At 34.9% G+C, this 18,927-nt stretch overlaps 1 protein-coding gene across 1 annotated transcript in view; it reads left to right on the top strand.

Moving 5' to 3' along the window:
* LOC143231891 (atrial natriuretic peptide receptor 1-like) overlaps nt 1–18,927 on the top strand; it is a 204,730-nt gene that overhangs the window by 156,621 nt on the left and 29,182 nt on the right. The window contains exon 14 of the mRNA XM_076466669.1: nt 1,192–1,347. Within this exon, the coding sequence (XP_076322784.1) occupies nt 1,192–1,347 (156 nt within the window). The remainder of the gene's footprint in view (nt 1–1,191; nt 1,348–18,927) is intronic.

Below are 18,927 nucleotides of genomic sequence, written 5' to 3'. Positions count from 1 at the left end.
CATATAGAGTATCACTTTCCAGTTACTAGGAACAATTAGTAACAATAAAAAGTTGTATGGTTTTGTTTCTTTTCCTTACTGTTGCTGTGATATTATGAAACATTCACCATTTATTTAAAAATTAACTTTAAGCGATTTAACATTTAACATCATTCATATAAATGCCTAAAAAAGACTCTGACTGAAATGTATTTATCAAATGAAGAAATATCAATATATTTGTATAAGCTTTTAATGGATTTTTTAATTACATATCTATACACTAAAGTTCCTAAGCCTAATTATTTAAGCCTAATTACTCTAATGAAAGCGCTTATTTTCTCTTCACAAAAAATTGAATTTTACGTATATTTCAACCAGTGTTTTACAATCTGTTGTTGTAGCTTTGATTCTGTTCAAGTTCCTTTATGATTTAAAACTTGCCCCTGTGTATCCACTTCACGGTCACATTTAGAAGCCACGAAACAAAACAATTGTTCTTGTGTCTTTTAATCTCACTTCTTTTTTGTTATATTTGTAACTAATGCATTATTTCAAAAAAATATTTTATTTCCTTTTATAATTTTGCAACTAATTTTAACTCAACACAAGAAACAATTTCACCCACTCCGTGCTATGATAGATTTGTTTGGTTTGCTTTGAATTTTGCGCAAAGCTACACACGCTAGTCGTCTCTGAGTCTGCAGTGTAAGACTAGAGAGAAGGCAGCTAGTCATCACCACCCACCGCCAACTCTTGGGCTACTCTTTTACCAACGAATAGTGGGATTGATCGTAACATTATAAACCCCCACGGCTGAAAGGGCGAGCTTGTATGTTTTGACGGGGATTCGAACCCGCAACCCTCGGATTACGAGTCGAGTGCCTTAACCACCTGGCCATGACTATGATAGACGTACTAATAAGTCACATATTTTATTGAAAACTGCTTTAACCCAAGTAAAGAAAACTGGTTTAGATCTAGATAAATCATTTTATCCAATAATTATCTAGATAGTTTTAAGTATCATGGGGCATAATATAACCAGTGAAAAACTAATATTACTTTCATTACAAATTTATTAAATATAACTATTTCTTAATAAAACAATGTGTTTTTATAAATTGTTGTATTTCAATCAATAAAAAAACGAGTTTCTCATTTTCCAGACTTTAAACATTTCCTTTTATGAAATTGTTATTTCCCTTCTAGGGAAATTATGGACCGCGCCCGAGCTGTTGCGCATGCCCAGCCAATCAGCTGGAGGAACACAGAAAGGTGACGTGTATGCCTTTGCCATCATAGCACATGAGATTGTTGTTCGTCAAGGGTCATTTTATCTTGGGCTTTCAGATGTTAGCCCGAAAGGTAAGCAGGGCTATTCAAGCCCCCTTTCCCATAGATTAAATATCTCTCTAAACTTTCAAAATTAAAACTTTAATTCAAGTTTTCAACATTAAAATACCTGGTAAAACTTGAACTTTGGGCTTAAATCTAAGTTCCATAAATACTGCACTTAGTTTAGTCTCACCAATAACACGTATAAAAGAAACAATTAGAAAATCTAACATTAGAAAAACCCAGATCGAGCGGCATGTGCGCATGATCAGGAATGGTGATGATACAAGCACGTGCTTTAACATCTAAACAGTGGTGGGAATGTTCGGCAAATGAAACTAGATTGGTAGGATAGAAAGATACCGGGAAAGGTTATGGCCACATCCGAACGACACGACACCAAATGGATAAAGCCGCAGTGTTCTTTGGAATGTTCCTATTGTCAAAGTAAGTAGGTTATTTTATTAATAATTCAAGGTAGCTTAATAAAGTATTGTTTCTAAATATTGTAAATTTAATGACAGGGATACGTCGTATATAGATTACAATAATATTGTTTAAACGTTTTATTCAATAACAACCAATAACTTTTACTAATTTCCGCTAATCAAGTGTAAAGTTGGAAACTGTTAAAATACTTTAAAATATATTTTTAAAAGTTCAATAATTCATCATATTGTTGCTTGTTCTCTTTAAAGCCTTTCTTTAAAGATTATCACTTAGTTAAATTGGTCAAAATTAACTTTGTGGTGACTATTTATTAACTCTGTGTGCGTCACAAGAATTAGGATTTTCATAAAAAATCTCACATTCATGAGGTTGGATATTTTCTTATATTAAAATAATCTATATCAAAACAATTGTCTGATGTGCATATGTGCTTTAGTTATCAACGTGATATTGAAATACTAGATTAGAATTAAATACGTAAGGGTTTTTATAATGCATAATTGGATAAATCATTTATGTACAGTGACAGTCAGTAAAATTATAAGAGGAGACACTGGCTGAGAAACTCAAACTTTAAGAATAATTTCCCAAAAATTAGTCGGAACTAATAGTAATCACAGGTAAGATTTAAATACAATAATGGTGTACTTGTTTTGACAGTTGCCATTGAAAACTATAACCACTGTAAGGAATGTGTTTTGGCAGAGCTGCACAATACAGCAGTGAAACCAGCCTTAATTAGTTATTGAAACTTCTGAACACGAACTAATGGTGTAACAAAATTAAATATTCACTAATGAAGATAGTTTGATAATATTAATTAATTCTCAAGATAATTATCAAATTAATTGCAAATTATTTGCAATGGTACAATTCTCTGCAACGAAAGGGAGGGAAAAGAATTATAAATAAAACTATTTTACCAAAACCGTTTAGAGAAGCTTTAGCCGTTTTGAAACTGGACGATAGTAAAGAATACAGTGAAAGTTAAAACATTAATATTAATATTTTGTGTTTCCCGGATCATATTTACTTCTTGATAAATCCGCAAGTTGAAACGTTCAGGAACTAAATAATGCACGCTGGGTTCCGGGCTTTTTCTCTTCATGAAACAATTCGTAGTTTTCAAATATTTATATAATGATGGCATATCCTAAGGATGCACATTAAAAAATCCAAGAAACTCTAGTTTCATAGCTTTTTGTTTAATTATGTGATTATTTATATACCACAGTTAGTCTGAAAGATCTAGAAAAATGTCAGAAAACAAACGAAACGTTGTTATTGTTAGAGTTTTTTTTCAGAACAATGTTTCGACTCTCGCCCTCTTTAATGATTATTTCGAATATTAGATTATCAAACACTTGTAACAAAGGTTCATTACTCCAACAAGCATTTCGATCCAATGTCGTTAACATTCAATTATTTAAGGAAAATAACTTCGCATTCAGAAAGCCTTAAAATGTCAAAAGAATGCTGTTGGACTTGTGTATTAATGTGTGTGTAATGGGACGTTTTATATACGTAGAGTGAATTAAGATACAAAAGACACTTTGCATGTATTTTTTTTCTTTTGAAAAATTACACTTAGCTGGTTTTCAATCCGTAATAAGACGTGAGTTATAAGTTGAATGTTTGTTTGTTTGCTTAGAATTTAGCGCAAAGCTACTCGAGAACAATCTGCGCTAGCCGTCCCTAATTTAGCAGTGTAATACTAGAGGAGGGGCAGCTAGTTATCACCACTCACCGTCAACTCTTGGACTACTCTTTTACCAACGAAGAGTGGGATTAACCGTCACATTATAGCGCCCTTACGGCTGAAAGGGAGAGCATGTTTGATGTGACGGGGATTCGAACCCGCGACCCTCGGAATACGAGTCGAGTGCCTTAACCACCTGGCCATGCAGGGTCACGCTTACTAGTGATAACTCTTAAGGATACTAGTAGCATCTCGAATAAATATAATTTTTTTATCTCTTTCTTTAGATTCATGGTTTATTATTAAATAATAATAATTTCTTTCTAGCACGATTTTTATATGAAATTCAGCCTTGGATTAAATATAAAAACTGTTAAATGATCAATGTTAAAACAATTATTCCGTGAACTTGAGTGTATTTGGAAACAAGAAGATACGATCGCTTTGGAGTATTTTTTATAATAGGTTATTTATCCAAACAATGTATTTGTTGTTATAATATATAATCTATCCATACAGGCTAGGACATCTAACGTGTATCTGAGCGGTAGTATTCCGCCACGAAAAATAGTGTATGCTTCTTTCCATTTAAATATTCCAACAAATCATAAGAGTGGTTCTGGTATGTGAAATAGTAAAGTAAAAGCAAAAAGTTATATATATATATATATATGGTTCTTTGGATGGTCCTGTGAATCACTTTGTTAGCATAAAATAGAACACTATGTAACAACATTTTTACTTTTTCTTGTTCCTGAACAGAAAGTGTTATTTTCCAATTGCTTACGCCTAAAGTAAATGGAAAAGACCTATTTTTTTCTTCAAACTTTGCATTTGTGACCTGGAAGCGTATAACGAAAACATGATGGAGCTATGGGACAATATTTGGGGGCTGATAAATGAAAGTTATTTACATTACTGTCGTAAATCTCGAAAAACTAATCACTTATGAACATTTTTGTATAACTTTAGTATAAATACATGTAAATCTTGAGTCATAAGTTGTTTTATTCAGACCTTATGTAATTGAAAATGTGCAAATTTTCCCGTTTTTACATAGAAAATAGATTAATTTCTAAATTTCGTTATCCAGGTCACAAAATCAAAGTTTGAAGGGAACAATGGCCATTTTCTGTACTTTTACAACATAAGTAATTAAGAAACAACACGTGCTATCCAGGCACAAAATGTATGTTACATAGCGTTGTTATCAAGTCGATGAAGTTACAAACAAGCGTTACAATAACTTCATTCATTTTCATTGACCTGTTTATGATGCTAGTTTCTAATATGCATTTGAAAATATTAATTTTTATGCGGATTGGTTTTAAAATATTTTGACCACTCTTTTGCCTGAAAAGCGCGAGTAATTCGCTCGTGTGGGTCGGGTATGGATCATTAGTTTAGCTTTTCTGACTAAGAACCCGAGGTATATTATGGTTCGCGGCCTATTGCTGTAGAAACATGTTCCGTCTTTGCGCTATAAACGCAAAGCTCTGAAGCAAATAGTTATTTTGGGAGAGGTTAATTACCAAAGGAATCGTAAAAAGAAACGTTGTTGTTACATAAAACATTATTCGTTCTGCTACCTGAAGATAAATGATAAGTTTTATGTTAAAATAAAACTAGAGACTGCCGCACCATTATGACGTTAAAGTGTCTCACGGTAGAACTGAGTATAATTCTCTTCGGTATAGGTAAATAAATACCATAGTACATAAAAGAAATCCAATACTTGCTGGCAATGGAACATTAGTCTGTAATTCCTGAGTATATAACAAACAAAACCATTGAAATATGTTCTGTTTACGTCTTAGGACTATTATACATAAATATACATGGGTATAACTCTTCCTAAGACGAAATGGCAAATGAATATATGGCATCTCCAGAACAGGTCTGCAAAAACCTCCTTCACCAACAATTGATTCTAGCGCCATCTAGAAGTTTTCAGAATATTTCCAACGCTTAATATCGGAGTTATCCAGCAATCAGAAACAAACTTGTTAAAGTGTTCTGTTTCTTAGTGGTACTAAAGTGTTCTGTTTCTTAGTGGTACGTATAGGGAGAAAAAAAGATTAGTGCGCGAGCTTTAGTAAGTTTTGATTATTAAAAATGCAACACCATTTTTCCAAAAAGGCTTCCAAAATAACCTAAATTTTAGCATTGTTCGCCGCCTATGCGAATAACTTCAAATGTGAAAGGCATGTTAAATGTAGTCGTAAACGCTGGAGTGAGCACTTGGAAGGCAAGCACCTAGCGACCATGGCCAACGGGTTTCTTTTTTTTATCATTTGCAGATTTTACGATATATAGTAATCCTAGAGCTAACCAGCATGAAGCAGTTAATTCAGTCTGTGTCTACTTAAATGAGATAATTATCTTCTCTGTTTTTTTAAAACTGCAAATAAATATATTTCTTCAAAACATTACGCATCGGCTGTAAACGAGAAATAACATTAATTATAAATATACCATTCTTTCTTTCTTCCAGTTACTCTAGTTCTCAGAGTTCCTTCGGCATAGTTTATCTCATAATGAGAATGACAATCAGTGTCACTACTGCTTCCAGCTCTTTCTCACAAGTTACCATTCTTAAACATAATACACTTTACGATCCCATGTAATCTACTTGATAGTGTGTGTTATGCCGGCACTATCCTCGTCTGTATACAAAACTTCCCTATAAGAACTTCTTCCCTTACAATATTTAGTGGCCCGAGAGTCGCGGGTTCGAATCCCGGTCGCACCAAACATGCTCGCCCTTTCAGCCGTAGGGACATTATAATGTGACGGTCAATCCCACTATTTGTTGGTAAAAGAGTAGCCCAAGAGTTGGCGGTGGGTGGTGATGACTAGCTGCCTTCCTCTAGTCTTACACTGCTAAATTAGGGACGGCTAGCGCAGATAGCCCTCGAGTAGCTTTGCGCAAAATTCAAAAACAAAACAAAACAACGTTTAGTTAAATAATAATTGTTACAACGTAAATCTCCTGGGTTGATGAAACAAAATAAGTATATGAAGCCCGGCGACAAACGCTTTTACAATGAAAAACGCCAAATTTCTTCTGTTTAAATTTAAACCGTAATTGATAACTCATAAAAACACAGCAAAATAAAGTAACTCGGCATCACTCACTTTGAATTATTTTATTCATGAGCTGAATCGAAGGCCCGGCATGGCCAGGTGGGTTAAGGCGTGCGACTCGTACTCTGAGGGTCGTGGGTTCGCTTCCCCATCACGCCAAACGTACTCGCTCTTACAGCCGTGGGAGCGTTATAATGTGACGGTCACTCCCACTTTTCGTTGGTAAAAGAGTAGCCCAAGAGTTGGCGGTGGGGGTGGTGATGACTAACTGCCTTCTAGTCTTACACTGCTAAATTAGGGACGACTAGCGCAGATAGCCCTCGAGTACCTTTGCGCGAAATTGAAAAACAAACAAACAAACCCCAAATTCACGAAGAAAATAATTCACCGAAAGATCTGGTGACTCACACTGAAAGTATACATTTGAAAGGCTATTGAACTTGTTTGTTAACATGTTGTAATGTTGCCTGAACACATAATCATAAGACTGAATTTCTCACTCCTGCAACTGTAATTCGAATATTTGTTCCAACAATCGTGTCTGTTCAGAAACTTTCAAGGTTGACAGCAAGAACAGTCTATTTATCCAGTATAATTAGAAAGTTCAAGGTTCGTGTACTTTTATATCTTACGCTTTTTTCGACAAGCTTATTTTGAAGAGTGATTTAACATACATAGATATTGAAACATATTGTTCTCATAAAACTAAATCATTAGATGTTTTACTCAGTATTTCTCATTCCAATATTACATATTTTCCTCTTATCTTCACTCTAATATAAATGAAATTATTCCGTTGAGGTTGATACTGATTCTAGAATGGCTGAATTCCTTGTAAAGAGAGCCTGGCGTGGCCTAGTGGTTAGCACGTAGGTTTGCTAAATAAAAGGTTGAGTGGTCAAGACGTGAGACCACTGGACACTTTACGCACTTTCAACTTTGGGATAGTTATAAGAGTAACAGTTCGAAGAACTAGACAAAATCTTTACGGCAGCAGGTACAATTGACTGGTTATTCGTTTTTTGTTTTTTTTTGGTCAGTGGTTCAAAATGTTGAAAGACTATACTGGAATGCTAAGGATCTATGACCTGTCGTTTCAACCCCCATACTTATAAGGTACCGTTCACACTTAAAATCTCAATTCCCTATCAAGTTATGGAAAATGCAACCTAATTGTTTGTTTATTTTATTTTACTTGCATAGCTCAGTGACACTAAATTTTAAAAAGTAAATCTAGATGTTTCTATATTTAATGTTCCACAGATTAACAGCTTGTTTATAATTATAATATAACCTCGTATTATTTTCAAGTATCGTTCTATTATCAATAGGCCAGATGCTTACGGCGATCGACTCGTAATCTGAGGGTCGCGAGTTCGGATCCCCGTTACACCAAACGTGCTAGCCCTTTCAGCCGTGGAAGCGTTATAATGTGACGCTCAATCCCACTATTCGTTGCCCAAGAGTTTGCGGTGGGTGGTGGTGACTAACTGCCTTCCCTCTAGTCTTACATTTCTGAATTAGGGACGACTAGCGCAGATAGCCCTCGAGTAGCTTTGCGCGACATTAAAAAAAAACAAAAAAACAAACTGCTTTATTTTTGTTAGCTATATTTTGTGCGCGAGCAATTCAAAGCGTGAGCGCACGTATACCCGATTCGAGTTTATTACTCATCAGAATCTCTACCAACCTCCCGTCAAATCTAATAATGTGCCCAAAGTACCGTATCATTCGTTTTATATACAAATGTATATTAGTACCCTTTTCGGCACACGAAAGTAATCGCTGAGACTCCATATGGAACAGTTCTGTAAACGAATTAGAGAGATATATACTCTTGTATAGAAATATTACTTACTTACTCAGATGAAAATTTATTGAAATAGAATATTTGATTCAGTCTATAAGAACATATATGACGATTTAGGTGGCTTTATAAGTACAATAGCTTTAGTCTTGCTCAACCAGTACTTTTAAGTAGTCACAGTTAATATTCTGACATGTGGTTTGAAACGGGTAATTTTTATGGCCGCCATTTTGTTTTATCACGATCCCTACAATACTTAATGATACAAAGTTACTCACTAGACTCTGTCACACAGGTAAATGTATTCGAGAGAAAGTTTCCTAATCTCAGATTTTTAAATAGATGAAACTCCAGTGTATCTCTACCTGATGTTTTTCCTTGCAAGCCTTGGAAAACAATTTTTACGTATTTGTCATTCTCATTGGTTATCAACAGTCTCTATGGCGAAATATTTATAATTCTAATCGATCGGATTTTATGAAAAATCGATCAAAACTGTGTCGTACTTAGAGAAGTTGTTTTAACTTAATTTTTGTATTTGATAAAGGTTTGAGGTACAATTATTTGTTTTCAGTGCTTGATTGTATAAGAAGTGGTTAAAAGTGTCTCAGTGTAGTCTCTCTTTGTAGCTATTTTTAACTACTGTAACTCCAAACTTTTGCTCCTAACGTTTTCAGAATTTTTCATTCAACTATATCTGAGTATGTTCAAAATAACTTTTAACTTCAAAATAATTTTCATCGTATTTCTATTCTAAAGTGTAATTATCACACATATTTACTTAAGATATGTCACGTAAACACACACAGACGTATATATAACATAATGTTTAGGGATAACAAAGGATCTGTTGGTTCATCTCGGCTGTTCCATCCTCTAAACCAAACTAAAACTGTTCAATAAATAAATTTAAAAAGTTTGAAGCCAACACCTGTCATTCATATACCTATTAAATTTTCTTTTGAATTCACTGTTTGAATTCACTGCCTCCATAACATCCGAAGGCAACTCATTCTATAGGCCCACCACCCAACTTGAAAAACAAAATTGTTTCAGCTAAAGATGGCGTCTACCTTGCCTAAATCTATGTGTGACCCTAATTCTTGCTGTTAGGTATGAAAAATTCTAATGCATCAACATTAACAATTTCTTTTACAATCTTAAATATTTCAATTATATTCCCTCTATCTTTTTTTTTTTTTGAGAAACATACGACAACTCCTTCGTCTAAGACACCATGGTAGTAACCCTTCTCTAAGCCTTTTTCAACTATTCAACGAATTTCCTAAGGCAAGGAGCCCAAGACTGAACACAATACTCCAAATGTGACCTCTTTAGACTTGTATTCAATATTTCTGTACAAACTACCTAAAATTCTATTTTTTTTTTACCCGTAGCAACAGCACGCTGCTTGGATAGCTGAAGAGACTGATCAGCCATTACAACAAGATGTTACTATTTAGGTTATTTCCATCCAAATTATACATATAATTCAAATTATAATAGCCCACATGCAATATGTTACATTTATCGTAATCAAACCAATCTGCCATTTATTTGGCCAACCAACTAAATGATCTAAATCCTTTTGTAAATCAACATCATTCTCTTCACAACCAGCAAAAACCAAGACTTTAATATCATTAGCAAATTTAAGTAATTAATTGGCTATTTCTTCATTTGTGTCATTGATCTAAATTGAAAAGAGCAGAAGCCATAAGACTATTCCCTGATGTACAATACTTCGCAGGGACCATAAGACTATTCCCTATGGTACAATACTTCGCAGGGGCCATAAGACTATTCCCTATGGTACAATACTTCACAGGGGCCATAATACTATTCCCTGAGGTACAATACTTCGCAGGGGCCATAAGACTATTCCCTATGGTACAATACTTCACAGGGGCCATAATACTATTCCCTGAGGTACAATACTTCCCTGAGGTACAGGGGCCATAAGACTATTCCCTATGGTACAATCCTTCACAGGGGCCATAAGACTATTCCCTGAGGTACAATACTTCATAGGGGCCATAAGACTGTTCCCTGAGGTACAATACTTCCTACATTAATCCAGTTTGACCAAGCTCCTCTGCCTTCTTCTATCAAGCCATTCTTCTATCCAATTAGTTCACTTATACCCCACACCTACAGAGATAATTTTATTTACAAGCCTTATATGTGTTACTTTGTAAAATGTTTTCTAAAAAATCCAAATATATCAAATCTACGCTCTTACCCTGCTACATATTATAATTTATTATGTTACGTATTACTATTTCAAATAACCGAAAATTTGTATTCGAATTTAGAAGCTAATTGAATGTTGGTAAGTATTAGACTTATGATATTTGCCAACAAGACTGATACACACAATTTTCTTTCGTCACACAAATATATTTTTATATACAAATAACGATGCAAGTTATAATAACGGTTATTATAAATAATGATTTAGGTGCGAAAGTTTTATAAACTTACAAACAATACTGAGTCTTATATCTGGTCTGAAACTGAATATTTTATTGACGGTTCACGATGAGCGAATTCATTCTGTATTGATACACAGCTACACTTCACTTGACGGGTAGCTAGCTAGCTCTTTCACACGTGAGTTTTTTTTCTGCTGAAGTTATACAGTGCCTTCGTAGAAATACTAACATTCGAAGTTAATTCGCTGAAGTTAAACGTTCCTGGTTGAATATCTGTAATTTTCCGATTAATTAGCGTTTTCCACAGCCATAGTTTCCTAGGTTTATAGCATACTGACTGTAGCAAACCGGCAACAATATAAAACTGTTTCTTCGCGAAGCGTTGGTTACCATTTATAATCTTTAAGGCGAGGTTCTTCAACGAAAGTTCAATTGGAAATAATATTCGAAGATATGCTAGTACTTTTGGAAAACATATATTCTTGATTCTTAGTCTCGAGAATCTTCTACAAATTTAGATAATAAGCTGGAATTTCACAACACCATATTTAACGCTTTCGGGCCCGGCATGGACAAGTGTGTTAAGGCGTTCGACTCGTAATCCAAGGATCGAGGGTTCAAATCCCGGTCGCACCAAACATGCTCGCCCCTTTTAGCCGTAGGGGCGTTATAATGTGACGGTCAATCCCACTATTCGTTGGTAAAAGAGTAGCCCAAGAGATGGCAGTGGGTGGTGATGACTAGCTGTTTTTCCTCTAATCTTACACTGTTAAATTAGGGACGGCTAGCGCAGATAGCCCTCGAGTAGCTTTGCGCGAAATTAAAAAAAAGCATACAATTTAACGCTATAAGTTACATACATTTCTAAATATATATTTCACTAATATAAGCATCGATATTAAAATAGATATATAATGGTAAATTCATTACAATTGGTATAAGATTGTTTCGTGGAGTTTCTTCATTTTTTTAGACTTTGTTTATTTGTTTAGAATTAAACAAAAAGCTACACAATGAGCTATTTGTGCTCTGTCCACCAAGGATATCAAAACGCGGTTTTTAGCGGCGTGAGTCTGCAGGCATTCCTCTGTGCCATTGAAGGGGAAGGGGGGGGCTTTTTTATTGGGAAAAAAATGTTTTAAAGTAATAATATCCTTTGAGAAGTTGGTGCGTAAGAGATACTAGTAAGAATAAGAGTTTTAACATTTGAAATATGTTTTATCAGTATAGTTGACACAAGAATAGCATTCAGATTGTAAGGTAGCCACATGTGATTGTAAGGTAGCTACATGTGATTGTAAGGTAGCCACATGTGATTGAAAGGTAGCCACATGTGATTGTTAGGTAGCCACATGTTTAAATAAATTACAATAATAATTTTATTGGGTAACACTGTATTTCAGCTTCACTGAGTCGTGACATGTGGAATTTGTTTTTCGAACATCACTGTTGAGTTAGGTTGTGTTTTTAAAAGTAATGAAGCTTATTGCCAGTTTATTAACTTAGTGTTTGTACTTGTCTCTGTTTTTATAAAATAATATTTGATATTCTTCTTTTATTATTTAAATAAAAACCTTTTTGTTAATGCCTTGAGCTTAGAAATATCAGCATGCTGAGGGTCGCGGGTTCGAATCCCCGTCCTACCACATATATTTGCCCTTTCAGCAGTAGGCACGTTACAATGTGACGATCAATTCCACTCTTCGTTGGTAAAAGAGTAGCCCAATAGTTGGCAATGGATGGTGATGACAAGCTGTCTTCCCTCTAGTCTTACACTGCTAAATTTGGGACGGCTAGCGCAGATAACCCTCGTGTAGCGCAAATTAAAAAAAATAATGAGATAATTTATTAACAATACTTTATTTAAAACTGTTTCTAATAATGTACCATTAAAAGCAACGTACTTTTTTCATTTGAGTTTGAAACTAGATTAAATTATAAGCATAACAAAACTACATTTTGCAAACAAACCAAATCATTTAAACGTTTAATTCATTTGTTAGACACCTAAGAAAAAAAATGAAAGCTTTTCTGATAAAAGGAAACTTAATAATTATTTTCTTAAAACATATTACAAACTACAAAGATTTTTGGAAAATGTTCGTTTTTAGTTCAAGTTCATTACATTTACAATCGGAAATGTTAGCTATAATTGATTAGTTTCAGAAATGTACAACAAGCCTACACGAGGGGCTACCTACTTATGTCTGTTCTTAAATTTAAATTCACAGGCCACATTAAATGTTTGTTACCCTTCCGTGACAAAGCGGTGTCTTCGGATTTGAAAGACTAAAAACCGGGTTTTGATATCTCTGGGCCTGGCATGACCTAGCGCGTTAAGGTGAGCGCTTCGTAATCTGAGGGTCGCGGGTTCGCGCCCGAGTCGCGCCAAACATGCTCGCCCTCCCAGCCGTGGTGGCGTTATAATGTGACGGTCACTTCCACTATTCGTTGGGAAAAGAGTAGCCCAAGAGTTGGCGGTGGGTGGTGATGACTAGCTGCCTTCCCTCTAGTCTTACACTGCTAATTTAGGGACGGCTAGCACAGATAGCCCTCGAGTAGCTTTGTGCGAAATTCCAAAAACAAACAAACAAACTTGATATCCCTAGTGGCAGAGAACAGGCATTACAGTGTGTAGATGTGTGCTTAACCACAAATGATTTATCTTCGGACTTATCACCGCTAGAAATGCTAAAGAAAGATTTTTATTTGTAGTTAAGCACAAAGCTGCAGATAGGGCTATCTGTGCTATGCTCACCAGGGGTATCGAAACCCGATTTTTATTATTTTAAGTCTTAACACTTACCGCTAAGTTATTTTGGGACTTCAGAGGAAAAGCAAATAGTCAATGACCAGTACCCAACGCTAACTCTTTGACTTATCGGAACAAATATTAGGATTTATCCTACTGACCTAAAACACGGAAACTGTTTCTGAAGTCATTGCGCGCGCAATATTAATCCCTAAGTCTGCAGTCCTGGTTCGTTAAAAACTAAGCCTCATCCGATCGTATCAGTTGTGCATAAATGATAAAATATATTTTATTCGACCTTTGAAATGCTTCCAAAAAGACAAACTACAGCAACGTTTAGAAACGACAACCCTTTAACCTTAAACACTTACTTTTACTGTATATTCGATTAATAAACATATTAGCTTTCTTTTACTATTCCGTTTTAAACCGAGTTGTTATCCAAAAATAGTTTTTTATCAAACAAAATAAAGCAGTACCTTAAAAAAACGCTATTTGATTTCTCCAATTTACGTTCTTTCAAAAGCACATTTAATGCACAGGAGTTTTGGGCGGCTTCAACACATTTTACAAAGCAGCGGACTTTCGAGTTGAATAAAGTTCATTTAATACGGGGTAAAATCATCAGAATGTTTTTTATTTATATTACAATGACAGAATTTATTTGTTCATTGCGACTGATTGATTAAATCCAGTAAGTTAGATATAGGATTATTGCTAAAAAAGAAGACTGGCTTTTATTTGCTCTGACATAAAATGTGATTTTATCTTAAGCATCTTATATGAAAACACTGTGAAGAAATTCCTTTTAGTTCTTCTGATAACTACGGAACTTTTAAAGGTTAAAAAAGGTTTAGAGTTTTAGAATGAAATACTGGGGGGATTCTACTACATTTCTTACTCTTTAGAGGACTTACTTTATATGGGAAAAGGATAAAGTTTTCTAGAGACGTCAACGGACACTAAAAAAAGAAGTTATACATTTTTCCGTGATGACAAAATTTTAAAGTGAATGGTGTCAGAATAAACGTTTTGAACTTCGTGTATTTTGCAGTTAAGTTTAAAATGTAATTATAATCAGATAAAAAAAGTTTATAATTCGTTGGTTCTTTAAGAGCAAAGCTACGCAATAGACTATTTGTATCAAAGCCCGATTTCTAGCATCATAAGCCTACAGACCTACCGCTGAGCCACTGTGGCCACTTATATATTACCTACTGGCATTTACATAATTTTTTTTTTGTAATATAAAGAACGAAGACCAAGAAAACGATTAATATATACATGTCACGTTACAGTTTATAGATTACTCAGTCTCATATAGTTTTATGCCTCCTAGTGGAACAGCGGTAGACAGAAGTAAGTATTCGAATTTACAACACTTAAACAAGGGGTTCGATTTGCCTCGGTGTATACAAGAACTAGTCGATGTAATTTTCTTATAAGAAAAACAAATACATACAAAATATATTTGTAACAAGGTGCTGTTATTAAAAAACTTTATTATGAAACAGAAATACTTTTTTTCGCTGTTACATGATAAACATCTTATCACCATCATAATGTTTGACGGAAGGTAAACTATGTAAGTCAGAACTCAGAAGTAATTTATAAATTGAAGTTAATTCTAAAGAAAATTACGCATGACACTGCAGATAAAATGTAACGGCAGGAAAGCATGTATCACAACTACATTTTAATATCGTTTGGTGTTACTGATTAGTGTGATATTACCTAAAATTGATTGGTTTTGGAAAGATCAGCTGTGTTAATATTGTGGATTTAGAATTTCCAAGAAGAGGATATCCCTTGTTCTTAGTGGCATGGGAAAATAGAAGATAGGGATTAACTTGGGGTACCAGGATCATACATAAAGAGACCTGCAATAAGTCGTACCCAAGCTGTAGTAACCAAAGAGCATCTTGAAGTTGGTGAGGATTCTTGAATATAAATGCAGCGGCAAAATCGTCTGCGTACCACAGGCAACATTATCAAGAAAGATATTAATCTGAAAAGATAAGGCTTACATTTATGCTTCCGTTTCAATCATAGCATACCTCGATCAGTATAATGGAAAAATATTCATGCTACATCGTACAAAGAAATGCCAATCAATTTCTGTGTAATCGAACTATTAAAACCGTTGTCGTCGTACACTGAGTGGATTATGGAAAGCAGCAGGAAGGGGTGGTATTATTTGAATATGACCGCCTTAAAATGGAATCTTTTGTAATGGAAAATACGCTGCAACGTTATTGCTAAGAGCTTCATTTGTCGGATTTAGCATGATCAGACACGGTAAGGCTTTAAAACTGTATTAATGTAACGTGTCCTTGCTGGGACAACGGCAAATATTCGGACTTATAACGCTAAAATGAGGGGTTCGATTCCTCCAATGTACATAGCAGATAGACCGATGTGGCTTTGCTATAATAAAACACAAGGTGACAGGAAGTGCTTTATGTCATGAATCAACGGAGAAGAAAATTGAACGGTTACTAGGCTGCTCTGGAGTATTATTTAAATACAATTGGTGGTAAGGATATTCCGAAATAGAATTATTTTGTAAAGTCTATTCGAAAACTTAATCCACTGCTTTCCACGCTAAACTACGCTTAAGCTATTTGCGTTAGCTATTCCTAATTTAGAAAGCAAACAGCTAGTCAACAGCATCCATTGCCAACTCTTGGGCTACACTAATCGAGTAGTAGGATTTGTTGGTTTTTTTTTATTTCGCGCAAAGCTACATGGGCGCTATCTACGTTAGCCGTCCCTAATTTTGTAGTGTAAGACTAGAGGGAAGGCAACTAGTCATCACCACCCACCGCTAACTCTTGGGCTACTATTTTACCAATGAATAGTGGGTTTTACAGTCACATTATAATGCCCCCACGGCTGAAAGGGCAAGCATGTTTGGGGATTCGAACACGCGACCTTTGGATTACGAGTCAAACACCTTAACTCACCTGGCCATGCAGGACCGAGTGGTAGGATTGGAAAACAAGCCCCTCAACCACCAGACCACGTCGGGCCGATTTGAGAATAAACAATGAGTTTTATTCGTGAGTCATTCTTAAGCACGTTATGGAACTCAAACATATGTTTTATTTTTCATCCCTAAACGATGATATATTTTATTGCTTAACTCGTGTTCTACAATCTCTTGGTGTTAGAACCACGAAGAATAATATATTCCACCATATGTTTGTATTACTTATTGTTATGTGTTTTAACAAATGAAAGCTCGAAACTTGTGTAATAAAATGAACAATCATCTTGTTAATCCAACAACACAAACAAGCATGTAAAATAGACTGATTATGGGATATTTCAGTTAATGGCTGAGCTCCATAAATACAGAGGTATAGTCGTATCATGATTTTTGACGTTTTTCAGAAATAAGCAAGATAGTAAGAGTATTATTAATAAGCACTGTTTATTTGTTAAGCTCCAGTGTCATCGAAAGCCAGTGAAGTGACATAGTGCATAGCCAATAACTGGTTATATACCATTAGACAGGTTTGTAAGACTGTATTTTGTTTGTTTTTTTATTTCGCGCAAAGCTACTCGAGGGCTATCTGCGCAAAGACTGTATTCCAGTTTGCCTGTAGTTTCCACATTGGTCTACACTTGATTATATCTGACCATGACATACAAGTGTGTTTTTGTAGCAAATCCACATCGAATTATCTGCAGCGTTCACCGAGAGGGATCAAACCCATGGTTTTATCGTCGCCAATCCGTACACTTGCTCTTGTCCCACCATCGGACAAATAGCATACAAAGAACTTCGCAAAACATATCACCTGACAGCCAACAGGTACTCTGGAAAAGAAACACTTTCTCAAATTCAAACAGAAATGTAAAGTACGACTCCACGGTCCTTAGAGCTCAGACTTTTGATAATGGATAGTTGTAGACGAGTGATGCACTTTCATGACGCTTTTGACTCTCTTGTGCACTGACGATACCCCCCATACACAGTGGTACAGCGGTATGTCTGCAGAATTACAACGTTAGAATTCTGTTCTCGATACTCGTGATGGGCAGAGCACATATAGCCCATCGCGTTCCTTTGTGCTTAACGTAAAACAAAAGACAAAAGCGGCAATAAAAGTCACGTGACAATGCTCGTGCTGCTGCCGGTTTATTGGTGTGATCTTCGTAATACATGGACCATCTTGTTCCTTTAAAAAGGCAAACAACGCCCAGAATGTACATAGACTGTGTTGCGATCAAAGCCACAATGTTCCATTCACACTATGATGGGCAAAGTTTGTTTATTTAAACAACAATACAACAACCCAATAACTACTTAGTGTCCCACAGTATTCGAAGAAAGTGTGAAAAAAATTTGACCATTATTAGATCAGCGCAATAATCAGATATTAATAGAGTTGAATGTGTTTTTTTTCAAAGTTATATTCCATATTAGGGATATAATACCGCTTTTACTTATGTTATTTTTGAAAATGAATTAAAACTTTTCAACTTACCCGACCCTTTCTGTGTATTTTATTTTTTTCTAGCTCCATCAGATTTCGCTTAAAATACTATCTCGCTTTATCTACCCAATCAGTACATTTATAAGAATAAAGTATTCGCTTTCTTTAGGTATTACCACAACTGTCTCCTACTGTACATTATCTCGTGATTTTATAGTGGGATCTTTCGTTATAATTGTGTTTGAATACAGGAAGATATGTCATTTTGATACCATACAATTACTTTAATTGAATATCTCGGTGAGCTTTGATGTAGAGAAATGATCATCACTTTGAAACAAAATCGTATTTCAGGATATTTGTATATCACGAAACTGTGTTTTCTCAGATGCTAACAAAACTTGTAATTGTAGTTGAACTTGTGTTTTCTCAGATGCTAACAAAACTTGTAATTGTAGTTGAACTTGTGTTTTCTCAGATGCTAACAAAACTTGTAATTGTAGTTGAACTTGTGTTTTCTCAGATGCTAACAAATCGTATAATTGTAGATGAACTTGTGTTTTCTCATACGCTAACAAAACTTGTAATTGTAGATGAACTTGTGTTTTCCTAGAAGCTAACAAAACTTGTATTGTAGATGAATTTGTGTTTTCTCATATGCTAACAAAACTTGTAATTGTAGTTAAACTTATGCTTTTTCAGATGCTAACAAAACTTGTAATGGTAGATGAACTTATGCTTTCTTAGAAACTAATAAAACTTGTAATAGTAGATGAATTTGTGTTTTCTTAGAAACTAATAAAACTTGTAATAGTAGATGAATTTGTGTTTTCTCGTATGCTAACAAAACTTGTAATTGTAGTTAAACTCGTGCTTTCTCGGATACTAACAAAACTCGGTAGTATAGATGAATTTGTTTGGTTGACTCCAAATGA

Source organism: Tachypleus tridentatus, chromosome 11, assembly GCF_004210375.1.
Source record: "Tachypleus tridentatus isolate NWPU-2018 chromosome 11, ASM421037v1, whole genome shotgun sequence".
Lineage (NCBI taxonomy): Eukaryota > Metazoa > Arthropoda > Merostomata > Xiphosura > Limulidae > Tachypleus > Tachypleus tridentatus.
Note: the sequence above shows the minus strand (reverse complement) of the source record. Positions and strands in the feature narration are given on the sequence as shown.